The sequence below is a fragment of the Blennius ocellaris genome, assembly GCF_963422515.1.
Source record: "Blennius ocellaris genome assembly, chromosome: 12".
NCBI classification, from domain to species: domain Eukaryota; kingdom Metazoa; phylum Chordata; class Actinopteri; order Blenniiformes; family Blenniidae; genus Blennius; species Blennius ocellaris.
The window spans coordinates 18,050,122-18,077,639 of NC_137661.1; the positions used below are offsets into that span (position 1 = coordinate 18,050,122).

At 40.4% G+C, this 27,518-nt stretch overlaps 1 protein-coding gene across 1 annotated transcript in view; it reads right to left on the minus strand.

Annotated features, from left to right (window-relative positions):
• Nucleotides 1-27,518, minus strand: part of unc13a (unc-13 homolog A (C. elegans)) — a gene marked incomplete at both ends in the record, with an annotated part of 47,660 nt that overhangs the window by 10,163 nt on the left and 9,979 nt on the right. The window contains 29 exons of the mRNA XM_080506696.1: nucleotides 221-301; nucleotides 438-494; nucleotides 2,269-2,298; nucleotides 5,487-5,610; nucleotides 6,934-7,080; nucleotides 7,213-7,301; nucleotides 7,912-7,989; nucleotides 8,113-8,190; nucleotides 8,323-8,466; nucleotides 9,156-9,252; nucleotides 10,322-10,448; nucleotides 11,142-11,227; nucleotides 11,949-12,082; nucleotides 13,375-13,509; nucleotides 13,799-13,888; nucleotides 14,203-14,271; nucleotides 14,395-14,548; nucleotides 14,699-14,862; nucleotides 15,738-15,853; nucleotides 15,982-16,151; nucleotides 16,618-16,759; nucleotides 17,006-17,233; nucleotides 18,755-18,974; nucleotides 19,080-19,154; nucleotides 21,210-21,288; nucleotides 21,461-21,507; nucleotides 22,583-22,676; nucleotides 23,157-23,963; nucleotides 27,091-27,286. Of these exons, the coding sequence (XP_080362822.1) occupies nucleotides 221-301; nucleotides 438-494; nucleotides 2,269-2,298; nucleotides 5,487-5,610; nucleotides 6,934-7,080; nucleotides 7,213-7,301; nucleotides 7,912-7,989; nucleotides 8,113-8,190; nucleotides 8,323-8,466; nucleotides 9,156-9,252; nucleotides 10,322-10,448; nucleotides 11,142-11,227; nucleotides 11,949-12,082; nucleotides 13,375-13,509; nucleotides 13,799-13,888; nucleotides 14,203-14,271; nucleotides 14,395-14,548; nucleotides 14,699-14,862; nucleotides 15,738-15,853; nucleotides 15,982-16,151; nucleotides 16,618-16,759; nucleotides 17,006-17,233; nucleotides 18,755-18,974; nucleotides 19,080-19,154; nucleotides 21,210-21,288; nucleotides 21,461-21,507; nucleotides 22,583-22,676; nucleotides 23,157-23,963; nucleotides 27,091-27,286 (4,058 nt within the window). The remainder of the gene's footprint in view (nucleotides 1-220; nucleotides 302-437; nucleotides 495-2,268; nucleotides 2,299-5,486; nucleotides 5,611-6,933; nucleotides 7,081-7,212; nucleotides 7,302-7,911; nucleotides 7,990-8,112; nucleotides 8,191-8,322; nucleotides 8,467-9,155; nucleotides 9,253-10,321; nucleotides 10,449-11,141; nucleotides 11,228-11,948; nucleotides 12,083-13,374; nucleotides 13,510-13,798; nucleotides 13,889-14,202; nucleotides 14,272-14,394; nucleotides 14,549-14,698; nucleotides 14,863-15,737; nucleotides 15,854-15,981; nucleotides 16,152-16,617; nucleotides 16,760-17,005; nucleotides 17,234-18,754; nucleotides 18,975-19,079; nucleotides 19,155-21,209; nucleotides 21,289-21,460; nucleotides 21,508-22,582; nucleotides 22,677-23,156; nucleotides 23,964-27,090; nucleotides 27,287-27,518) is intronic.

Here is a 27,518-nt window from a genome sequence, read left to right on the forward strand (position 1 = left end):
ACAAAGGAAAGTCTCATTTATGTTTCTTTGAAATCTCCTCAGGCTTTAAGCATATTTTACTAACAGATAAGAAAGGCAGCATCCGAGCAAGCTTGTTCCACTTTTGGGATTTCATGTCAATACATGAATCCTAATTCGTTGTTTTTGTAACGTACAACTATATGCCCTGTAAAACTCCTCCATGCCGACAATCATTGTAAACATTACAGTGAAATCCTACCTTGATGGTGTCCAGAGCGAGCTCGATCACAGCACACTGCTTCGGCGTTAGTGCTTTGGCCTCCTCACGAACCATGTGCTCCTTAAAACGACAGAGCGAGGAGCGCAAAACAAAATGAGTAATATGCCCACGTGTTTTTTTTGTTTGTTTTTTTGTAATATTTATATATTTATTGATTCATTCACAAGCATTGGCATAAGGTAAAAACATGTTGTACCTTCAGCTTGGACAACTGTCCGAGCTCCTTGGCAGCGTTAAAGATGAGCTGAGTTCCCTGGAAGTTGCAAGAGAGGAGAGGAAGCAAAACGAGAGAGAGAGAGAGAGAGAGAGAGAGACAGACAGACAGACAACTGTTATTATCATCACATTATGTGCAGCAGTAAACGGCTTAGTGTCACACAGAGGACAGTGACGTTTCTGACACACACATTCATAAACAGTCACTCTAAGCAGCTTTAAAGGTGTCAAGGTACTTTTCCCGTAAGTGCTGTTACTGCACTTATCTTCTTTTTTTTTAAATCACACACACACACACACACACACACACACACACACACACACACACACACACACACACACACACACACACACACACACACACACACACACACACACACACACACACACACACACACACACACACACACACACACACACACACACACACACACGTACACAAGTAGTGGTTATACAGTTGCACTGTGATGTGTATGCTAATTTATGGGACATCCAGCCTAATGCGGCTTTCTGGATGGAGCATATCCCCTCATGAAATCTTATCTATGTTCATAGCTGTAGACACGAAGTATGTTTTTACTTAGGGATGCACCAATACCTAGACCTATAATATTTTTTTTTTACCATGAGTACAAGTACCGGTACTTAACCTTTACCTACTTGCCGATACTGAGTACTGATAAGAGTACTTATTAAATTAAGCCTAAGTTCTATTCCATACACAAACAGCACGTGAAAGCTATGCGTTGCTATGAACCACCAGCGCACAGCCTCTGTGTCGATGCTACGTACGCCATCGGGCCAACTCTGCTGGTCCAAATGTCTCTGCTGATTAAGTTGCTGGTGTTGTACGAACTAAATTTCGCTATAGCTTAATATTTTGGCCGAACATAACTTTTTTAGTCAGCCTTACTTTTGTGATTCTAATTAATATTAAAGAATCTCCAAATCATGGACATCGCTCGTGCTCTGTTGCACACTGGCAACGTTGCTGAGTCACGAGATTACACAGTAATCACCGGGCTGCACCGGGGCTCTGTTTTTGAATCTGAGTACCAGTATGGGTACATCCCTAGTTTTGCTGGGTTAAGAGCATCGTGAGACAGGTTGTTATGACCCTACTGATGATGTGTTGTTCAATAATATTCCTGGTCACATGGACATTTAGGGAATTGTATTAGTTCTATGAAACCAACCAAAAAATCAAACCTATATATATCAAGTTACTGTGAGGAATTCATTATAAAAACACTTGAATGTCCATACTGTTTTCATCTTTTATGTTGAATTTTGGAATTTTCATTTGGCTAGATAATGCTCCAATTTTACACTATAGTAAAATATCAGAAAATGAGGTAGATGTGTTAGGGTAGAAGAAAAGCACAAAATATCACTGTTGGATGGAGTTCAAATTATTTTACAGTGATGTAATTTGCAGATAAACCTCAAACAGTTTTCCTCTGTGCTGTAGCGACAGCCAGTTATGAAACAGGCATGTTTTTATTATAAAACAAAACAAAACAAACAAACAAACTGAGATTGTGTTTTGTGCCGTGTTTAAATAGCATATGTCTGCATGAACAGGACCTGTGGTGAGGCAAGAAGAGCAGACATCGGTGTGGGGATTTTCACACATATAAACAGCACTATATTGAGTGTGGTGTGAAAACAAAAGTGAAAAAACAAAACAAAAATCAATATCTCCGCTGCTGTATTTGACTGAGGAGCTGAGGGAAAGAGACAGACACACAGAGAAAGGACATGGAAGAGAGAGACAAGACACATTGATCTAAAGGGGATTGAATCCTTACATCACTGTGAGAAGCACTCTTCAGCCTCCCCTGGAAAGAGAGCATGTGGTTAATACTTCAAGTCGAGGCCAGTCCCTGCTGTCTGGCTTCACTCTCATGGGCGAGATGAGAGCACGCAATCAAAAAGCATTTGCTGTTTTGCAACGTGTTGATACGAGTTGAGGACACTTATCACTGTCAAACATGTCTGTATTTGTTTCTGGTAGATTTGTATTGTATTTTCTTTTTGGGGAAAAAAAAAAGAAAACTGCAAAAAAATTCCAAACAAAACAAAACAAGAAACACAACAAAAAAAAACCCAAAACAATAATGTTTATGTCTCCAAAAAAAAAACCTGAAAGGTAGTTGAAATCACCGGCTGGTGAAGTGGAATAGTAACATAATGATAAGAGTAAATGGATGTGACCAAAAACATGTTAGAAATCTTAGAAACGCAGGTTCAGCCAATGTTTGCATTGGCTGAATTGAGCTCAAGTCAATTTTTTTGGTTTCTATGAGATCTGATACAAGCATTATACTTATAATAATATACTATGATCTGATGTATTTATCAACGAGGCTTTAGAGTTGCAGGTAGTCACATATTTCTTGTTTCTGCATTTAATTTATCAAGATTGCTCCTGTTCCATATTTAGCAAACAGACGCGAGATATTTTCTCTCTTGAGAAACAAAATTGCTAATGTTTCTTCCTAAAGCAGAACTCTGAGAAATGCATAATTCAGAACTTTAAAGCTCTATGTCATAACTTCTCTTTTACTGTTTTAACATGTTTCATGAAAAACCAGCCCTTAGGAGCTTCTACTCGCGATTCTATTCCAATATGTATCATGATTCTTATTTCAGATTTTAGTGAACTGGCATTGTTTGATAATACTCTTTATATATTTTGTTTACAGGTGCTCCACAAATTAAATGGCTGTGCAATACTCTCTGGTCTTGAAGAGCACATTATTGACCACGACATATAGGATAACGATAATTGAAAAAGAAGGACATTGTTATTACAGTAAACAAAAGATTTGTAGGTCAGATTTGACCACAAAGAAGCCATACCATAGAGCTTTAGGACATTGTGAGCATTTTCACACTGAACACTGAATACGCCTTGTTTGGCCAACATCAAACCCAAGCAAACAAAATCTTGCAAGGAAAACACACTCTCTGTATCAGGACTGCTGATAATACCACCACTACAATAAATGCTCATAGTCATAATAACAACAGGACATGAAACCAAACCGGGACAGACCAACATGACAGGTCTGCAGAGACATACAGTGTTGTACAGTATACTGAGAGAGGACTGCAGTGTTGAAATAAATCAGATGCAAGCAACAAACCCACAGTAGGAGGTGGGAGGACACAGTTCAAACAGGTAGGAAAGGCAGGACAGGTAGGGAGAGTTGGAGGGGAGGACCGGAGGAGCAGAGAAGGGGCTGCAAGTGAGTCAGGACACCAGATACCAAGCCACCGGGGGATCAGAGTCACCCCACAGAGTCCCAGTTAAAAGGACACAATGCATGAGTCAACAAGGCAACACCAGGGCGCAAAAAAAATGGAGGAGTATCACTTCCCGTTGGAGGAGAGTGTTCAGGAAGAAGAGACAGCAGAAAAAAAGGGGGTGGGGGGTGGGGGGGGCACTGATTGGTGGAGACTGCTAACAGGGGGTGGGACCTATCCAAACAAGTTAGGAATGCACCATGCTTCTGTCTTCTCAAATGAGAAGAGAAGAGAAGAGAAGAGAAGAGAAGAGAAGAGAAGAGAAGAGAAGAGAAGAGAAGAGAAGAGAAGAGAAGAGAAGAGAAGAGAAGAGAAGAGAAGAGAAGAGAAGAGAAGAGAAGAGAAGATGGGACAGGTGAGAGAATCGAGGCAGACTGAGATGCGGGGTCAGAAACGGGGGAAGATCGCAGCCACATATAGCAGAAAATCGACCACTGTGGACTGACAGACAGACAGACACGCAGGAGTGCTGTACTTACAATCATCTGTGGAGGGAGAGCGGTGGGAGCAGGATGTAATAGTAATCACAACAACAACAACAACAACCAGAGAAAAGGGTCAGTCAAGCGGCAAAGAGCCCCACATCAATCAAAAACACAAGTTTGGGCCCCAGGGCTGCAGGGACGAGGACAAATCGACGCCTGTCTCGAGTCTGTTATCTCGAGTACAGGCCCACAACTGGACAGGCAGCCACCACTAAACTACTTCACTTTGATGTATTACAAAGACAGCGTTTGAGTGTTTAAAAGCAACTTCAAATAAAGAATTTTTTTTTTTTTGTTGAGATAATTGGTAAAAAAAAAAAAAATCCAAACAGAGCTTTTTTTGCTTGTTGGCTTCTTATTTCCCCTTAAACAAACTCAAATGGACCAATATGGGTCAATACTGTGGCCAATAACCACAGATTATCACATCATTACAAGTGATATGAGGCTCTTTAGTCAATAACTAAACATAAATAACACATATATTAAAAACAAAACAAAAAAACAACAAAAAAAAACACACAAAAAAAAATAGAAACACAAGGCTGCTTTCCAAAATGTATTTTTCATTTTCAAAGTGGGCCAGATCCTTTGGGCAAAGAAAAACCTGCCACTTTACTGTGAGTTACTCAGAAATAATAATAATAGCTGGCTGACATGCTGGAGAGCAGCCATGAGCTGGTGTTAGAATGATATGGTGCAATCCTTTTTTTCTTTCCGTCTTTAAGGGTTTCATCTTGATTGCTCGGATGAATGAAGGCACTGGGGGGGGGACAATGCTGTATATCTTGTGTGCGGAGGTTGAAAAGAGGATTGAATGCCATGTAGATGTGATGTGTGATGCAAAAAAACCAGCTTGATCTTTCTTTTATACATAAGGGCCATCCTAATTCTCAATGCACACAAAATCTCTGTCTTCTTTTTTTTTTTTATGCACACTATTTGATGTGTACGGACGTATTTGTGCATGCGTGCATCGATGTGCGTTGCGTGGCTTGCACATTTCTTTTTTTCTTCTGCTGTCTACTTTATCAGTGGGCTGACAATCACGACATGAAATGTTCTTCTTTCTTTGTAAAAAAAACATGACTTATGACGGTGATTTTCAAACATAATCCACGTTAAAAACATTTGAATTCATTATGATTCCTTGTATGCGTCAAAGTCCTTAGCGTTCTTTTTGTTCGGATTCATATGACTGTCCGTGCTTCAGTGCGTGTGTGTGGTCTCACCGTTTGGTCTGTGAGCGGCGGCAGAACAATGGTCTTCTCCATGGTGTTCATCACCAGCTTCCACAGCTCCTTTAACACACGCTTCAGCACAGTCTTCTCACAGATCTTAGCAAACAATGTCAGGCTGACAGGAGGGGGAGACACCAGAGAGATAAAATAGGATTAATATTAAAATGTAGATGGAGGCAGACATGATCTCCAAAGGAAAAAACAAAAAACAAAAACTTGAATCATATAAACCCTCCCCCAGATGACTCAGATCTGGAATATGTCACTTCTTTAACTGTGTTTACAGTCAACAGAAAACAGAAAACAAACAAGAAACAAGGATGTTTTCAACGAGTGTTAAATAATTCCACCACATTGTTTCAGGCATTGGCCTGAAGAATTTTCCCCCTCGTTTGCAACCATCTCTCAGGGTTTTGTTGAAGATATTGAGAGAAGCAGTTAAAAACCGGGACCTATATTTGGATTCTGGTTTCACTTTTGTAAAACATGCAAACAAGATAACCCATCCCGGCTTTACTCAAATTTGACGAATCCTTTTTTTTTTTTAATACTGTCAGACATTAACCAAGGTTTTATTTCATCTTGTTAATATTAGATGTGAACAAACATTAATGACAAATCCTTCAGTGTATAGCAAGCTCTCTGGAATACAACAGCAGGATTTTAACTAAAGGACAGAGAATTCTAGTACGCCCAGGATTTAAATCTCTTTACTGGTTGCCTGTTCGTCACTGTATGTTATTTGATGATAAAATAGGTCACCTTTTTATGACTCAGTACACTGGCATTATAGTGTTTATAGTATTGTAAGAAATGTGTATCAAAATAAATGTATGTAATGCATAAACATACACAATTAACACCTTTCACGACTATTTTAAATGTTCTGTGGTTGTCAAAATTTAACATCATTGGTCATGGAAATCCAACAAAGTCATAAATGGTCTACTAATTTTTATGAAAGGGTCTTCTTCTATTTAAATTTTATTTTTGTGTGTGTTTTATATGTTTTTGAACAGCACATTGGCATTTAATTGGGACATTAGCTCTGTGGGTACATGAGCTCCAATACAGAAAGTGAATTTGCTTGTTGGACTTTACAGTTTCAACTACAACCTGCAGCAGAACGTTTTGTGCGATCAGCTCATGAAGCAGCTTGTTGGACAAGCGGGAGTATTTTTTGTTCCAATCGATGATTTAAAAAATAAATAATATAGTAGCAGGGTCGATACACAAATGACAAGTTTAGATGCCGCCTTCTTCCAATTAGTAGATATTATGATGACGGTGGATTGCTCTTTCAACTGAATTTATACTTACTCATCTTTACATTAAATCTACGTCTGCTGAAGCTTTCACAAGTTTGGCTTGAAAGTCAATACAATCACAAAATTGAACAATCCTGCAGACAATCAGTTGAACGGGCAGACTGACTCACTTGCTGTCCAGGAACTCCATGATTGGCTGCAGGACGTTGTCGGCATCTTGGGCCACGCTGCTGGCATTTCCAACATTTGAGGTTCCCTTCACCTGGGCCAAGATGTCTCCCATCTGCTTCACATTCTCCTCAATATGAGGCTGGAAACTACCGGGGGTGGGGGGGGGGGGGGGGGGAGAGGATGAGGGAGCTTTTGGTTAAATGCGCAGGCATATTTCATTAAGTAAATAAAGCATTCTGTCCTTAGGGTAGCAAATATGTGACTGCATGACTTTGTACCTGACAGCAAAGACCCTGCTGAGATCATCCATGACATTGTTGAGCTTCACCTGCAGGTCCTTCAGGATATCGCTCGCCTCCACACACAGCTGAAATACAAACATGAAAACACAGCTGCTGGTTAGATAATTCAGTGTGAAGCAGAAAGTGAAAAGACTGGAAAGCCACAACATTGTGATCACTCGTGGCGCCTTTTAGTGGGTGGGATATATTGTGCATTAACTGAATATTTTGTCCTCAGAATATATGCAAGAGGTGCAGGGAACATTTCTAAGTATATGTTTTGAGTGAGTTGCAAGAACCAAATTGTGATGGGCCAGTACATAAGCAAAACTGCAGCAGTATATGCCCAGAGTGGTCCAAGGAAGCAAACACAGTAAATCATGGATTGCTCAGGCTCATTAATGCATATGTTCCTCTGGAGGCCCTCCCTCTGTTGGTGCCATAAACCACAGCACACCTTCAGAAGTGCATTGAAGTCCAAACCTTGATGGGTCTGGGCTGTTTTGGAAGCAACGGGAAAAACTATAAAACACTAGCTGCCTGATCATAATGCTTTGACTTATATTTGTACAATGACAATAATTACTTCAAACATTACTTACGAGTATCTGTGTGGAAAAATAAACCTACATTTTATCCAAAGTAAAATTGGTGAAATATAGTGGTTGTGGTTGGTTGTATCAGAATATCACTTACATCTTTTCCACCCATGGCTTCAAACATCTTCTCCAACTGGACTCTCAGCTGCTGGATGTTGTTTATCAGGATGCAGGGCTGAATCACAAGAAGATGAATAAATACCCAAAGCAGTGCTCCGAACAAAATGTATTGATGTTAACTGTCTCAAGGACATTTGATCAGTCAGCTCTGTGGTTATATAAGTCTTTAACTTCTTACCACTTTCTCCATGGTGACATAGTTGGCAAACAACTTGGAGATGATATCAGCGTAGGATAGAAGTACATTGCTGATGGTCTGAAGATTGAACAGAATATAAACATCATCAAGGAATTGTAATATTTTATTTTATTAAACCAAAACTTATATTATCATTACATTTAAACAATTTACATTAAAGATCTCATTTCAAAGTAGCAATGAATCTACCTTTGCGAAGCGCTTCATGTAGTGTCCTACGATCTGCGGGTCGGGGCACTCTAGCTTCCTGATGATCTCAAAGCTCTGGTTGAGCTGGGAGAACACGTCCACCACCGAACAGGAGAACAGAGCGTGTTCTGACGTGACCTGGAACTGCAGGGCAGAAAGAAATGTCCAGGAAGATTTAGACTCGTGACTCATTCACTTGAAGAGAAGTGAGACATTCGTCAGCAGAGGCGACAGAAGCTTGCGATGAGTGACCCTTCTCACAACTCGGAGAAAGCGGATGGACCATCTGATGCTATAATAAACTGGACCTTTGATATTTTTCGCTGCTTGTACAGACCCTCAGACCAGACAGGTCGACAGCCATCCAGTGACAGGTGGGAGCTCCTGTCTGTCTCCCCGGCTGTCGGTTTGCACCTCATCTCTAATTGGCTCCAGGTGAGTGTGTGTAGCTGCTACCCTGAGGTCGTCCAGGTAATGAGGTGAGGACAGATTCCCTGCAGTCAAACCTGCCATTATTCCAAATGTTCTGCAGTAACCGAGTCATCAGTCTCTTGAAGCACATGCAAGTATGGTCCAGTCCTTTTAAAACCTTTCAAATAATCCCAGAACGCTCGGAGGCATCCACGCTACTATTTCTGCCTTTGAAGAGCACAGAGGAGGCATGTGGGAGGCAGAGTGGCATGCAGAGGATAAAACTGTTGGATGATAGCTTTGAGTGTGGCTGAGGGAGATACAAAGGACGGATTACAGAAATTCTGCCTGAACAACAACAGCGACTCAGTGTTTTCCGGGGGACTTAAAAGGACATAAGAAGAGCAACGGGAAACATTTACCCCATCTTTTTTGTCTCTCTCCAGCGCACCATGCAGAAAGTCGCGGGACACCTCTTCATTTTCATCCAGCCACTGGATGACAAAGGGCTCAAACCACCTGCGGAAAGCAAAGATATAGACATTGTTTGATAGGTCCGGCGTGTGGGCGCTTCTCCTGTATCATTTCAACTTGTTGTTGCCCGGGAGTAACGAGTTACTCGAGCATGACCACTTTTTTTCAGTAACGAGTGATCTAACGCGACTGACGAGCACGAGGCCAACTCGCCAAGCGTAAACAACAATGGAGGGAAGAGAGAAACGCACGTTTTCTAGCTGGAAATAGTCACTATTTTCTGTCAGCTTAAGATGACATTACTAACATTAATAGTACACTTTGTGCTGCGACAAAATGTTATCAAGCTTTAATAACGCTACGTCAAAATTGAAGCTCAAGCGTAACAAATTAAAGTTAAAAACTGCATACACAATGTCGTTTTTGTTTAACACATCTTGAACCTTTTCCATGGGATGTTGTCATAAGAATATGCACATTAGACACACATTATAACAATTGAATTCATATACTGAGTGTTTCAGAGTGGATTCAGCTCCTGAATCATTTGTGAAGCCACCGACCATGATTCAACTCATTATTTAGTTTTGAGTCAGCAAGTAAATGAAGTTTGAAAATGTCCATCTCTCTTAAATTTGTTCCTTTCAGAAGATTCTGTATAAGTCACAGTTATCATAACTGCTTGGATCCTTTTATTGTAAATCCAAATAATCTCTGTCGATGTTGGAAGTAGAAATTAACAATTTTGAAGGTTATTAGTATAAGAAATTGCAGTTCAGGTTCAGATGTCATCAAAAGTAGTTTCTCATAGAAATGAATACTCAAGTATAGATACCTGCATTGTACCATTAGGTACCACAATGAAGCAAAACTACATTGTTACTTGACACCTCTGCCGCATTTTAATATGAGGCTCATTCATGCAAAACTTCCGTTTTGGCATAAACAGTTTCAGGAGACATGGACTAGTAAGCACACGTGTGTGTAGACTTCCGAACAAGTTGCAAACGTTACATTTTTTAATAATATTTTTTGTTACTTTTGAGTAACTTTTGAGTTACTTTTCCCCCATTTTCCAGATGTACGTGCCAGTGCAAAAAGAGATGCTACTCACGCAGGATATTCAGGCACTCTGCTCTTGAAGAAAGGCAGGTCTTTGCAGTACTCGTTGTACAGCCACTTGACCTTGAAGTGTAGGTTCATATAATCTGCACTCTTGCACAGGCGATTTTTTTCGTGTTCTGAAAAAAAAGAAGAAGAGAAAAATCCAACAAATACATAATTCATTTGTGTTTAAGTTCTGTTGGACTTAAACATAATTACCACAAATGTACAGTACTTACAGAAGGTGACCCTGAATCTGACACACTCATAGAGTTGTTGAAGATAATCAATAGTTTTAATGTTAACAGTAGGTTGACTTACTATAGTTGTCAGAAAAGCAGGCGGAATTACATACGTTTTGCAGGAAATGATTACACATTATACCATAATATTGAGTGCTGCTTTTTAAAACATGCTGTAAAACCCACCTTTTCTCTTTGATACCATGTGAGCTGTACACATTTTATTCGATATGGTTTATACTCATCTTTTCATTGTCTTTTATATTACCCGACGTTTTCTTTCCTTTTAATTTGTTTTAACTGTGTTTGTTTTATTGTATTGTCAGTATCTTTTGCCTATCTTGTGTAAACATGTGAACTGTGTACTTTTACATCTTATTTGTTATCTTTACAGCACTTTGGTCCACTGTGGTGTCTTTAAATGTGCTTTAAAAATAAAGTAGGATTGGATTGAAAATGATAACTGGCAATAGTAGCCATTCCATTAAGCGCATTGCATTGTCTTGCTAAAAACAACATTTATCAAACAGGTCTAATGTGCCTTCTAGTCGTGTCTGTTCAGAAGCAGCATGATTGATTTGTACTTACCCTCCATTGCGTACTTCATATCCTGAGCAAACAAGTTCCACATCACCTCAGCACTGATTTTACCCACATTGAGCTCCTGGGGAAACCTTGATGGATAAGGAAAGGCTGTTTATGAGCGAGAAGATGAAAGACTGAGAGTGCAGTCTAAATAGGCAGGTAGGACATATTGGAAATATTATTAGAGTTTAAAGATTCAAAAAAAAGAAAAGAATAATCAGGTTATGTTTTGCTGAGGTTGATAGAGGGAGGGAAGATTTACCCCTTTGATGGTTGCATCTTCTGTTCGGATAACTAGTTTTCATTGCAGGTGGATCAAATTATCACAATGATTAAAGCTACTTCACCAGGAAACTGGACAGAACAATATATTTCTGAAATTCAAGCTAAACTGTCAACTCTCACACATTGAGAGTAAAACACATGCTATAAACTTTAAAAGCCCACATGTAATCTAAAACTGTATGTGATAACAGCCCGAGAAGAGGTGTTTCCATTTAGGGAGGTAGTTCCTTAAATATAGGCATGATAATGTTAAAAATACAACTCAAGGTTCCTCACGATAACAATAATTCATACTTTTTTCTATATTTATATGATTTTAGCTCTGAAAAAGCATTTTTCAATAGAGCTCCATGTTGTTTCTAAGTCTGTGTTTTATTCTAATCATGATTTATCATAAAAACAAACAAACAACCAAACAATGCTGGGAGGAAAAAAATCTCCTACATTAGGTTTCTTCTCCAACTGCATGCTGAAACAGATGCAGAATGCACAATTAACAAGCATACAGGAAATAGAGCGACATACTGGTTCAAGCAGGGCGTGTAGGAGTTCTTGTCCTCTTCGATAATGGAGACGATAAGTGTGATGAGTTTGGACCAGAAGTCCAGATTTTTGATGCTGGGTCCCTGCTCCTCTGGAGGCACTGCACCCTGCTTGGCCTGGAAAAACAGTGACACAGCTGGAGTCACTACAAATGAATAGAAATTTAAAAAACAAAACAAAAACAAACCTTTGGAGAAAGTTTTGCGGACAGAAACTACAGCACTGGAAAGAGTGTGTGATCATTGCTGATCTGTATAAAGTTTCAGAAGCCACATCCTGTCCGACCATACAGTAATCTTAATGCGAGTTTCACTAATGGTATTGTTATTGTGGCACAAAAAGCAAATTTTGGAGGGACACCTTGACTGCGTTGGTAATTGAACAAACTCATACATATTCAACATTTGCTGCTCAAACAGCTTTAAACAGACTCCGAATGTCAACTGTCTGGTTGAGTCTTTTGAAATAGCTCAAAGTGTGCTGAAAGAAAGAAAAACACTTCGCTTGGAGCCGCAGGGTGTGAACAGTGAAGAACGATCTTGCAGAGATTTCAACAAAATATAGCAACGCCCCTCAGGATGAAATGTTTTATTCAAAGGGAAAAATGCTTATATGAAATTCAACGGGGAGTGTGAATGGGGCTGGTGCTTTAATGAGGGCTCAAAGCAAGCTCTGGAATTCCTTGTTAAAATCTGGTGCAGGAGTGATGGATGGAGGAGCGTGGCCTCCTCACACTGAGAGGAAGATTGGGACGTACCACACACAGACAGATGTGTACACACACGTGAGCATCACATTTTATCTTACACATCAGACAAGGATGAAGCAGTCAACTGAACTGGGTTTCATAGCTACTCATTAAGAATATAATAAAACCTGCCTCTATTGTCAAGCCGTCATCATCATCATCATCATCATCATCATCATCATCATCATCATCATCATCATCATCATCATCATCATCATCATCATGCACTGTGCCACCATTGACATTAAGAGAAACACTTTTTGAAGATTTAGAAAATATTCTTTTTTTTTTAAATGTCACTGTACTTTACATCAGAGGACTAACTATATTAAAAAAAACACATTTTGAAATTGGACTTGTTTCTGAAATATTTCATGAAAGATAGATTTACTAATAATTTTACTAATACCTAAAAATATTAGTTAATCCAGGTAATATGCCATTATTTTTTTTAGCTACAAGTCTCCAGATTGACTCCAGCTCCATGTGACCCTGATTTTGATTGGAGAAAAAAAAAAAATGGATTGATGTTTTATTTATTTGATGTTTCATTACATGTGCCAAAATAAAGTTGAGGATTGTATTTACTCGGCAGGGGACGTAAGAGACACACTAACTTAGGCCTCTTCAGACATTCAGTCTATTGCCGTTGCTCCTTACCGGGTCTGTCTGGTACTCGCGACTGTAGAGCTCATGACAGTTATTAAAGATGTACTCGTAGGTGGAGTTGAGACAAGCTTTGACACAATCCTTCACAACCTGACTGGCTCTGGGTGGAGACTGGAGCTCCTGGACCTGAATACAGAGACACAGACGGGGACAAGTGACCGGCTGGTTAAATGACCGAGTAATAGCACTTAGAACTTGTTCCGATAATCATGCTCATGACAAAATCTCCCAAAACAGTCATTTACCTTTTTAAAAATCACAAATTTTAGGACACTGTAAAGATTCAATACATAGATCTCACTACATGGGAAACGCAATAAGAAAAGGTTCATTAAAAGGAAGGTGAAGAAAATCAAACATAGAAGAAATCAAAAAACATTTTTACATGTGGTGAAAAGATGGAAGGGGGCATTACCTTCATTCTGAAGAAGGTGATACTGGTGAGGAGATCCACTGTAGACTTGAGGTCCTGCAACCTCTCAGGACTGCTGGCTGGGAAATTATTCTGCAGTCACATGGAGAAACTCCAATGAGCCAAAACCTATGATTGCGCTTCCATTTTCGTCCAGAGTGTTTTCTTCGTGTCGTGTGGGCAAGAGCCAGCATGTTCGCACTATTTTCACTGCCAGCACCCCTCTTCTTTTTGTGTGGATGCACAGTGTTTCCCTAATGTGTCTGTGCATGTATTAGTAGAGCTGTCAATCTAATTAACACATCCACCTACTGTGTTTTACAGTTTCTCACAAAGGGAGACATACAAGGACAATAAGAATAACTCATATTTTAGACAATATGAAAAAAAAAAAAGAGTTGCCTTACTCGATACATGGACAAGTCGATCCTTAAAGAGTTGTGCAGCTGATCTAGGAGCTTGACAAATCGCTCTTTCTGCAGGATTTAGAACAAACCACAACATTAAACATCTGAAAAAAGGGTGATTAGCTTCCACATGTGTTGCATAAGCAGCTCTGTATCTGATAAGTGAAAAACATCTGTTAAATGTTTGCCTACACCAAAGTTCGATGCAGCAAAGCGGTCTGAGGCAGAAACGTTGTTGGTTGCTTGGGTGGTGTGGGCATAGTAGGCATTGATGTTGGCCAGCAGGGTGCTCATCACCGCTGGCACGCCTGGGCACATGTACTTCGATGACAAGCAGGCAAAGTGGCTGCAAATGAAAGACGGACATGTGAGCAAACACTGGATATTCACAGCATTGGAGGGCTCAGTACATGACAGAGGCATCAGCGAGGCACTCCAACACATGAGTCATTGCCCGTTTGAGGTAATGTTCGGAAGGTCTTCATGTTGGACTCACGTCATGGCCTGATAGATGGACTCCACTCCGTAACGCATTGCAAACTCATCCACGATCTCCTGGGGTGTCTCCTCAAAGTATACCTTCCATGCATCATCCCCTTTGGCATCAGGAATCTTCACCACACCATTGTTTTGGATGTCAGTGACAAAATGGAAGAGGTTCTGCAGATTAAAAAACAAAACAAAAATAGTATGAAAAGTAAAAAAAAACCATAAGGATGAATACAAATGATATAAAAACAAATTACAAAAATTGAGTGAAAAGAGCAGGGCAAAGTATAACATTATCAAATGATTGTTTTGATCTTGCTGAGTAATCAAACTATTCATATACATTTAATTGAGGGTGCAATCTCTCAAGCTGCTGTGGCTGTCAAGTGTGTAACATAAAAAGCAATAAAGCTATGTTACGAGGCGAATACAAGATTCCTTCGCAGTCATAGAGTGTTAAACCACTGTAAAACATTCTGAGTGGCTTTATGGGCACTTCTTTGCAGCAATAACAGTGGTCATTTGTCAGTTAGGGTTCAGCTAATTTGCTCTGTTGAGTAATGGGCCGAGTAATGACTCCATGTGAAGCTGTGATGGGCCTGCAATCAATCAGCAGGGTTTTCTGCACAGAGCCACAACAACCGAAGTGCATCTGGTGTCTTGGATGTGGTCCTTATCTGTGTAGACGAGAGCAGCGCAAAACTTCACAGAGTATTAATCCTAAATTCAACGAGCAAAGGATCAATTACGCGAGTACATATCAGTCAAATAAATGAACTTGTTTAGCCCAGCTCATTAGGACAGTTTGGCACAAAGATGCACTCAGGTACGTTGACGTGCACAGAGTGAGACACAGATGAGGGCTGGAAAAATAAGGTTTGGGATTCAGCAGTAATATTGAACAATTAATGCATGCTTCCATAAATGTAGGTAGTGGTTGATGTATGTTATTTGGTGTATTCTCAATTTCATTTAGAATAAATCATGACTGCATTCAAGGACTAAACTTCTTGAATAACAATTCCCACAATGAAACCGGAGCTCACTTCATGCAGACAGGTGTACTGGACGTGATATGGCGCGACTGTCTCCTCTCCCTTGATTTCTACATTGATGTGCATACGGATAGCTCCAGAAACAGCGGATTTGTCCGTGCGCTTGTCTGTGAAGAGCACAAAACACAGGGACACACTGTTACCAGGCTTTAAACCACAACAGTTAAGTTCCGTTTTTTAAAATTTTTAAATCTAAGTGCATCAGGAGAGAAATCGAACAGTAAATCTGACTGACCCAGATTGTACCAGACATCCATCTCTCCGCTCAGAGTGCGGACCTCGATGATGGTTTGACCGAGGAAGTCGTCCGACTCTCGTTTGAATTTCTGCTTCACGCGGGATTTTATGTCGTCATCTTCATCCCACACCCGGACCTTGATGCGGTCTGAGGAGTTGTGACACTCACTATGCAGAGAGAATCAGAGAGTTAACCTACTGCTACAAAACTTACTGAATTAAATCATAATCATGAATATTAGGAATTTTAACTGCTAAAAACATTTTATCCATAATGTTTATTTTTTTCTTTTAAGTTAGTTCTAGGTGATTCTCCATGGTGATTAGGGAACGGCCATATTCAAGGACGGTACCAAGGGCAGAAATTGTAAAGTTCTTTCTTCAAAGGTTGGTGAGGAAATATTACAAAACAGGAAACGTACAAGAGTACACAATAAATTCTCTAACAAGAGTCAACTGGAGGGCAAGTCTGGTGGCAGCAGGCACAATCACTCCAGCTCCAATAACTTATCTTGAAATTGTTGCAGTAAAACTTTTTAATGGCTTGTTTTGGAAGATGAATCTCTGTAAAGTATGACAAATTAAACCGATGAAAAAAGTATTTGATGTATTTTTCCACAAATGTGTGACTTACAAATTAAAAGTCTCCTCCCAGACAGGGTTGAGGTTGCCATATATGGTCTTTGTCCTTTTTTTTGTCTTTCCCACTTGGACGGTGACATATGGATCGCTAGAACCGGTTTTATCCTTGGCCTGTAGACCCTGGGCACACAACACTGCGAAGACAAAAAAAAAAAAAAACATAAATGTGTGTGTGTGCACATGCAGACAGATGCCTTTTCCACTCATCTGTCCTTCTGCTCTACTGCCCCATAAATGCCACCTGTGTTCCCTGCACAAAAAAATGGCAGCTTGTCTCTCTTCATAGAAACAAGCACCTGACACACGCCGTCTCCCCTGACGTTGATGCTGACCGTCATGGCCAGTTCCCTTCAAAGTTACTGTACTCAGCACCCTCTCACCTGTGATGCTGATCTTGGCCGACCATTTAGATGTACCGTCCAGCACGCTCTGTTTGATCTGCTTCATTTGGGTGACGTGGGTCGCCTTGACAACAGCGAACACTTCCTGAATGAGTTCAAAGATTTCCGGTTTGTTCCTCTCACGGATCTTCATGCGGTCCTTAAGAACCATAATGATGTTTTGGGTTCGGTCCTCTGCACCATGTTTAGAGCTTTTCTCTGCAGCTCCTGGTAAGCAAGGAAAAAAAAAAAAACTGTAAAGAAGTACATTCAAACCAAATAGATGCAGAGTCCAGCCACATAGTGGTGCAGTGGGTAGTCGTTTTGCCTACCAGACATTTCCATGTCAAATTTGCATGTGCATCAGTGAAATTCTTTTAGATACGCTAGTTAAACCCTGCAATCTAAAACCACATGTTTGAGGTTGACTATGGACAATGAAATTATCCATACATGTGAGTCTATGACTCTGTCATTGTTTGTGATGAACTGATGACCTGTACTTCGCTCACAGTCAAGTGGGATCTGCTCCAGCACCCTGTACCTTACTTTATGTAAAGCCGTACATGAGATGGATGGATTGTATGAATACAAGAGATATAATATGAGAAAGACTTGATGAAAGACCCTTCTTATTATGAAGAGAGAAAAGGCATTTAGGTCTTGAAGAATTTGGCTATATTTCATGAATGAGAGGCGGACATATTTTCAAAGCTATTATAATTTTTTTTTTTTTTTTTTAAAGTGAGGCGGAAGGAGACGACCAGATGACAACAAAAGACAAATGAATTTTAATATCCTCTCAAGAAAACATAAAATAAGGAAGGAGGAATGGAAGGAAGAAGAGAAGAAGGATGACTCTGTGCTTGGCACTGACAAGTAGACATCATCGATGAAATGGTACGGTTCACACTTATGAAAAAATAGCACTGACAAAGCAAGAAGTCTAAAACATGAAGTCAGCAAAATGAGTTTTATGCCACCTCGTCTTTTCGCTGAACAGCACATACGTACAAACAGCTTTAAACTCACAATTAAAAGCAAACTGCTGGTTACACAAGAGCAATATTACATCAAGAAAAATATATTATGATGTGAAATCTTTAAATGGCTACTGATGAATAGAATAGAATAGAATAGAATAGAATAGAATAGAATAGTATAGAGTAGAGTAGAGTAGAATAGAAAAACGTAAATTCTTCATTGCTAAGAGATGACCATATGATTGATTACAAATTATGCTATTGGAATTTACGGACATACAGCCACACTGGCTTTGACTAACATCAAGATGAGCCAACCCACGATTTTAAAAACTGGCCAATGAAATACACAAGTTCAGAAAAGGTCCAACATCTGAGAGCACCTTTGGCCATTGCATGCTCACACACCAACACTACTATACTGATCATATTAAACGAGACCCACAGAATATGACAAGAATAAACCTTGATATATTATTGTGAAGAAGAGTCACCATGATATAACACTAATGGATATGCCACAACACAAATGAAACAGATGCAAAAGGCATACAACCATTCTGCAAAAATAATTTCTCATCAACCAAGACTCACTTAAACTACAAAAGGTTCGCTCACTTCCATTGTGGTTTTTGTCTTTATATTGTCTATTCGAGCTTAGGTTTAGGCCAGATTGAATCTTAATTTATTTCAAATCAGTCAAGTATTGATGCGGAAATAGGTTAAAAAAAAACAAACAAGGAAGATGACCAAACAGATTTCTTACTTTGGAGACAATCAGCATTGAGTAGATCCTGGCACTTCTCGTGGCATTTGACTCCACACTCGGTACAGCGCATGCCCTGGCGAGCAATACCCCACAGAAGTCCCTCACACTCATAGCAGTAAGTGGGTGTGGTGGCGGTCCACACCTCGAAATTGTGTGGAGTGGTGCAGGAGATGGGATATATGAGAGCCTGGAGGGTCTTCTTATAGACGTGACTCTTCTGCAAGGGCACAAAAAGAATACGGTCAGTGCTGTGAAGCCTTTAATCTGGAGGAGAGCTTTTTCAAACGTGTAGCTTCTACACTCAAGATAAAGGTGGACTGACCAGTTCTTCATTGTGCAGGGTGCTGGACGTCAGCGCTGAGGTGATACCGGCCTTCCTGGAATTCTGGACCAAGGACTGTCATTGTTTCATAGAGAGAAAGGGTCAGTTTTTCCTCAAGTCTCACTTTAATATCTTTTAATATCAAGACTAATATCTGAGAAGTCTATGAGGCTATGCGTATCATTACAATCACGACTGGCACAGTTTTCTTAGTTGCAATAAATGACAGCTGCAGCACTTAAAATGATTTGTTTTGTGAAGAAGATCTGTTTGCACATATTAGGAAGGCAATGCAATCTCACAACCTACTCAAGGTATTTCTAAAGGAAATGTTATTTTGGGGACTCACCATGGCCTGTGGTTATGATACGATGTTGGGAGTAAGAGAAGAGAATTATTATTAGAAAAGCATTTTATATATTTTTGAAGACAGAATATTTAAAATTGAAAGGAAATTAAAGAACTACTGAGAAAAGCATAGATGCGTCGATAGTTGTTGGGAAAGTCCCCGTTACAACTCGAGCAAATCATTTGATATCTGAATGAAACAATTCTGGGTGCGTATTGAGCCAGTGTCCTCCCTTGTCCAACCAATTACCTGAGGCACACTGACAAGCTGAGAGTGACTACACACAAGAGTAAAACAGAAAAATAACCATGTGTGCAGCTGCATGTGTCTTCTTGTCATTGCTTAGGGGCTGCTATTTATTAATTAATGAGAACAGTCATTTGAGCTAATTACCTGTTTGTGCAGCAGCTTTGAATGGACACGGAGTTTAGCTTGGCAGCTGAAATGAAGAGTCGGGGCTTTGTGTTCACTGTACAGTGTATTTCTGCATTAAAGCTATGAATTGGAAAATATTCCTGTATGTTTTTTTTAACTATTTGTATATAAGAATAACCATTGTGTCGTAAACAGGAGACATAAACCAGCCACCAGGTACCCCTGGTTATCAATATTGGCCTTCTCTGTTTCCTGGAATATTTGTTAATAGATCAAAAATCATAATACTTAGATTTTTTTTTTTAAGTATTCCTTATTTAGTTTTTTTACATTCCTGTTTTTCTCGTATCTCTGTGAATTACATCATATGTTGTGAGATGTATTTTAAGCCTTATATGCATTCATGAATGTGAATTTTAGCTTCTCAGCAAAGTGCTAATGGCTGCGGCTGGAGGAGGTGGATGTACAATGATTTACATATCCCAACCTCTGCTAAATTATTTTTACTGTCGGGGTGAATAAAACTCATCTTTATACGCAAAATTGTCTGAAATATGAGCATCCAGAGCTCTATAGAGAATAAAAAAGGACTGGGGAAATCCTGCTTCTGGGATTTATTGTGAAAAATTAAATGCATCTTCATATAAATTCCTGCCACCGTTGGACTTATTACACCATTACTCAGTTTTTGTAAAAACACGGGCACATGTAAACATGGCCTGAGGCACACTTTTACAATAATACTTCTGTCTAATAAATATCTTGTCATGCAACACCTGTGAGGTGGTTGGAATATCTCGACAAAGGAGATGTGCTCACTAGCAACGATTTAGACAAATTTGTGAACAATATTCGAGAAAAATAGGCCTTTTGTGAACGTAGAAATAGTCTTAGATCTTTGAGTTCAGCTAGGGGAAAATGGGAGCAAAAACAGTTGCATTTATAGTTTTGTTCAGTGTACAAAGAAACACATTATTACGTATACGTATTGTATACGTTTATTTTATAGTGTTATATTCCTAATAGTCAAGAAACATGGGTGAAGACGGCAGGGTGGGGTAATAAAAGGTCAGCAATATGACGGCGTCAATCAGAGGAAACCTTTAACCCATGCCAGTTGCCTCTCGCTTTTGTAGCTCACCCTGATTGGCTTGAACAGCAAAAAAAATGGTCTATTAGTAGAGTAACTGCTTTGTAGAGAGTTAAAAGATACTGAGAATGGCTCCTAAAAAAGCTTAACTGATGTAGGATTATGCCAAAGAACAAAAGGGAGGTTAAAGAAAGCAGAGGAAAATAGAAGTGGCTTTATGGATGAGTACTGAGGGCCAAACTGAGTGATAGATGGACTTGGTATACGTGAGAGACTAAATCTGGAAAATATAAAGAGATTAGTGCAAACAACTCACCAGATCTCTGACCAGAGGCATAGCTTTCCTTTTCCTGAGATCTGGCATGCTGTCAATGCTGTACAAAGCTCCACCCATCCTGGAGACAAAACATGCACCTAGCATTAGCTTCATATCACTGCTGTTGCTGTTGCAAACTTGAACTTGGCTGCCATAAATCAATTATAGAACAGATGCTTTCAGACATTAAAGCCATGGACAACAGATATATTTGTAAAAGCCGGAGTAGTGTCAGCATCATTGTTACTTACCCTGCTGATAAAAGCAAAGATGCAATCCCAACACTTTCTCCTCGAGCCTGTAGACATAAAGAGATAGAAAAAGCAGGCAGAAACATGATGCACTGACATGAGCAGCTTGAAACAGGGGAAGCATACTGTAATAGTTGGTGATTTTATTTGATCTTCATGTTAGGAACTATAAAATAAAATCTCTTTCATAGGTTTCACATTGAACCATTACAAACGGCATATATTCTCAGAATTTACTATTTTTTTTTAAAGTAAAATCACTTGTATAAATTCTAGATGAAATAAAATGGGGCAAAATAAGAAGCGTGGTGTCGCTGAGTTGTATCTTTCTTAGTCAGGGTGGCGATTATTAGCGGTGGGCTTGAATGAGACAGTAGTAGAGGATACAGCCAGATGGTTATCCATATAATCACTCTTTTCCTTCTATCTGCTCTATTATTGAAAGCCATCTTCATTGTCTACTTGCTTTTTCAAATAATGACACGCAGCACTGATACTAACGTCACACTGAGGCACAGAAATAGTCCAGTTTGATAAAAATGCCAGTTCTTGAAAATGAAACATAGCAGGCTGCCAGAGACTTCCTATGTGATTATTGGCTCTCTGTAAATATCTATAGGCTGTTGCCTACTATATAACTCACATGGAGTAACACTGGCCACACCCACCTGAGAGTCTGCTCCTGCCACGGGTAATCAGAATGGACAACATGCAAATCGCTACGAGGATGGTAAACAACTGAAAAGAAAATCATGAAATGGCAAAAGAAAACAAGGGATAAAACGAGACTATCATATAAACACAACACAATACTAACCAGAGCTGGGACAAAAGACAGGTTAACAAAAAGGGGGGGAGGGATACCGGCAGAACATGCAGGATCTGATGCAAGAAGTCAGCAAATATGAACCAAGCAGCGATAAAGAAAATATGTAATATCCAACATGACGAATGCACACGATCACCGAAACATACACGCACGCACGCACGCACGCACGCACGCACGCACGCACGCACGCACGCACGCACGCACGCACGCACGCACACACACACACACACACACACACACACACACACACACACACACACACACACACACACACACACAGTGCTAGGCGGTACCTCTTGAAGTTGAAGTCTCACTCTACTGAAAAGTCGGAGCCAGTTGGCCTTGGCTCGAGCAGGACCAGGTTCCATTATTTCCCTCTTCGGAAAACTGTCATCACAGTTAGAAATAACAATGTTACTTGCAAACTGATTGCTTTGTGTATTTAGAACAGATATGCTACATATACACATGATCAAATTTCAATTATCCAGAATACATTTGGAGACCATACTGAGTGAGATAATAGCAGTTTAGCGTGTTGTAAATTCACTCTGAATGATAAAATAAACAATGTAGTTGTCCAAAATGACATTTGTGTTATGTTAAAATGTACTTTCAAAGGCTTTGGGGTCTTGATCATCATGACCCCAAAGCCTTAATGGATCGAGAACACATTGCTTGTCCCTAGTCCAACATAACATCCTGCAGCTATGATTTTTTTATATATCAGTGTGTCAGGGCAGGAGGCAATTCCATTTTTCCTTAGGATCAAAAAAAGTGTATCCACCTGAAATAATAGCAATCATAAACCCTGTGTGGATTTATTTTTGTCTCTGTTAAAGTGACAAATGCACAAACTGTGTTCACCTTGGGACAGGCGGTTCCTCTGGTTTCTCTTCAGGAGCCGGTGGGACGCTCTCTACTGCTGGAGGCTGCTCCAGGGGCAAAGGCTCCTCCAGACTGGGCTCAGATTTAAACACTGGCTCCAGAGGCTTGGCGTCCAGAGCTGGAACCTGTGACGTGGTCGTGGGTGTGGAAGCAGCTGCGAGAGACACATCCTGCTGTGGAAATGTGAAAGGGGGCTTGGTGGCCTCCGCCGGTGGCAGCGTGGTGTCCTGTGAAACGGGCGGTAAACTCGACTCTGCGCTCGGAGGCTGCAGCTGATCCTGTGCAGCACGCTGCTGATACAATGACGGCTGCTTCTCCAACGGTGGCCTGGTGGAGGACAGGCCATCAGAGGGGGGCATAAGGGTGGGGGCGGTGCTTGTGGGTGTGGGGGTGTAGGGAGGCTCCTGGTCCTCACTGAGCGTGACGTCCAGTGGGTACATATCTTCATCTTCTTCATAGGGCATCTCTTCCTCATCTTCATAGTGGTACTCGCCTTCTTCTGGGTACATGCCTCCCTCTTCTTCTTCATACAGCGCTCCCTCTTCCCCTCCATCTTTAAGATAACCTCCCTCATCGCTGTAGACGCCCTGGTTGTCCTCGCCATCCCAGCCGGGAGAGTCTTCTTTGCCATAGCTGACCGAGGAGTGGCAAGAGTGGTAGGAGTCGTTTTCGTCGTAGAACTCTGAACCTCGCAAGCTTTCGCCGTCCTCGGGAACAAACTCTTCGCTGAGCTGAGAGCTGCCTCGACTCAGCTCACCTGATGAGGCGTAACGGCTGTCTGTCGGACTGGAGAAGGAGACAGAAATATGAGTTGGATGAGCACAAACACATATTTAAGAGTGAACCATGAGGGTTTTCACTCTGGCACAATAAAGAGGGGGATGTCAGAGAAGTAATAAAATAGATTGGTTGGTACCAGGTACACCACAGCTGAAGCCAAAAGGAAAGATTAAAAAAAAAAAAAAATAATGAAGGACTAGAGGAGAGGCCAGTGTTGAGTTTATATAACTTTTCATCTTTTCAGTGGTTGGGGAAGTTACAATGGATACGAGATCACAAACAGGAAATGTGCAAGACCAAAGCACAGTTACAATTACATTAGGACACATTTTTATGATTTGTCATCGATAAGCTCATTCAATGAAAACAAAAATCCTGAAGAAGAAGGCACTTTAGCAGCCTGGCTGGACAAAAATATTAATTATTTTGGAACAAATGTGTGAATAATATTTAGTGGCTGTGATGAATGAGGCTATCAGACACCAAGACAGACCATGAGTCAGAGAGAGATTTGAGACACAGAAAAAAAAAAAAAAAATCTATTCCTTTAACACGCTCACACGCACGCTTTCCTCTTTTGTTACAGTCATGTTGGTACAGCAGCAGTGAAAGAGAAATCTGCATTATAGCCTTGGACTGTAAGCCAGAAGGAATACACACTGAAAATGAATGGACACATAAACTCACAGTTACAACACCCCCCCTTTGTTTTTATTCTTCACCTATTTTCACTATCACTCTCTCTCACCCTCAGCTATCACAAAGGCTAACAGTGGCAGTGACAGACACTTGCATAAGGCTTGAGCTTGAATACATATTTACCACCCCCACCCCACAAACAATACAAAAAAAGATTTAAAATATCCCAACAAAATAAAAATGAACGTAATCTGTCTTGCCCTCTCAGTTGGGGCCTCATTATTGAGCTGACACCCTCCTGCTGTCTCTCAAGGGGAAATGAAATGTGTATAATTACCAAGTATGGGACACCCAGAATAAGACAGGGCCCTCCTTAATGTCTCACATACAGCTTGAGGCTGTAATAACCAGCTGTCATGACAACAGATGCACACACACACACACACACACACACACACACACACACACACACACACACACACACACACACACACACACACACACACACACACACACACACACACACACACACTCACACAGACTCACAGAGGTATTTCCACAAACTCCGACTGATAATTAACCTCTCTGTCTTTCACTTTTATAACACAGCACACACTGACACACATCCCATCAGTCACCCACACACGCATGAAAACAAACCGCTGCACGAAACCTCTAACAATTGAAGACAAGTATGCGATAACGTATTTGTGATTCTTAATCAAGGACAGAGTAAAGATAAAGATAAATACAGCACCAATAATTTTCCATTTGAAAATAAAATAGAGAAGATAGAATAAACAAGGATAGGGTAAGAGCGCATGCATGCAAAAGCACAGCGAGCGAGGAGGACGGGACAAGTCCACCACTGACGTCACAGCGAGACGGAGTCACAGGCTGGAGCAGGAGGAAGAAGAAGAGGAAAAGTCGGAGAGGAGGTACAGAGACCCACCTATCGGACAGCGAGTGCCTACTGTCTAGTGAATACTGACGACTGGTGCGACGGCTCGACCCTGAGCCTGAGTCGATATCGCTGCGCCCGTTGGTGGCCGAGTCTAAACTATCATAGCGTCTGGTAAGAGGAGCGGGGGTGGGGGGGGGGGGGGGGGGGGGGGTGGGAGGGGTGGCAGGAGGGAAGGAAGAGGTAGGAGAGGAGCATCAGTAGAGCTCAGAACAATTCTTTTTACAGAAAGTTGTAACCAAACGAGGCTGTGTTCTTCCAGGCTGAGGATGAAATGCTAAATTTGTCTCTTTAATGTACCATATGACCACAGAGATGCTTGGCCAGGACGGTCTCTAAAACATCAAACGCCTCATAGTCTTTCTTTGAAAGATAATTAAACATTAATACGAGTCAGTAAAGTTTTTACACTCTGCCAATCTAAATCGAATGACTGGAAATGTGTATTTGTTTTATAGTAACATAATATCATAAAGTAACAAAGGTTGCTTTTGTAATTTACTCTAAAATCAGATGAAGAAAGTATTCAGTAAAGGACTGAAATGTACAGAATATGAACTCTAATATCAAGCAACCCTTGTATAAATTGTGAGCCTATTCTTTTAGCTCTCACTTTGGTTTAAAATGTGAAAATGTATTTTGTCCGTTCAAGCATTACCAAATGTAACTGTCAGAAGATCCATTTGAGATTTTCTGAGAAATATGTGACTTTCATTCCTCTGCAGCCATTCTAAACACATCTAAAATGCTTAGAATGATGATTGTGCAACCAGGAATATAAATCCCAATTTAATCATAAAACAATTATGAGGAAATCATTTAAACCCGACAACCAGCTTTTGTCTTCCTATTACTTTGTTGATCCATATATGGTATAAGACAAGACTTTTCCCCCTTAGAAACAGGTTTTAAAAACAGAGCCATATCACCCAACCATCATGGTATTCAATTTAAACATGGAATTCTTTGCACATTGCTGTAGTCCATTTTATGGACACATCACAACTTTTCTGCACAGCGTGGAATGCATTTGTTCTGATGCTCTTAAAGTTGGTGAGATGTTTTTTTTTTATGCACACAGACACCCATAGAGAAAAGAAAACCACAGAGGTCTACGTAATACATGACCTGTATACAAGAACTCTGTGCCCCAGCATGCTTGTATACTGAGGCCAGGGTTATTCTCTAGAGGGGAAAGCACAGTGGGACATGTTACCATGTATAACACAACAAAACAAAACAAGGCTGTGTGGGCTTGTAGTCTCGGTAACAAATGCCACAGAATCCACATGAAACAATCACATAAGAACTTTATGTTTTTTTTTTCTTCAAAATGGGGAGACTGATGCAACAATAACAGTTTTGTTTTTTTTATTCTTACTTTAATATCAAACCTCTCTGTTTCATACACATTATGAGTGCTATGTGTGGATGATAGACACTAAGCTTGAAAAAAACAACCCCCCCCCCAAAAAAAAAACAACAACATTTTTGTCGTTTGTGGCCAATTGATGGCTCCAGTGTGACTGTTACCTCATGGCTCTGTGATCGTAGTCCAGCTCGTGCACATCTTCATTGAAGGACTGCCTGCAGTGCTGATGCCTCATGGGATACTGGTGCATGGACGCATTGGGCTGAGAGGTGGTGTAGTAAGGCGGCGGCATGCTGTTACTTGTCTCGCTACGATAGTCGCTGTCCCTGTCATCGACTGCGCTGTCTGGGTCCTCGTCTGCTTAGATGAACACAGTGGATAGAATAGGGGCGTGAGACACAAACAGGTTTGTGATTTTGATTAATAAGACAAAAAAAAATCTGATTAAGACTGTGTTTTCAGCTTGTCTTTTTTTTTTTTTTTTTTTTTTTACTGGGGCTGCAAAAAGCAAGTCATTGCAACTTGAGTTGTACAGTTGGCAAATGTTTCACATTGAAGGCCCTTCCTGCCAAAATGAACATCCAAAGCC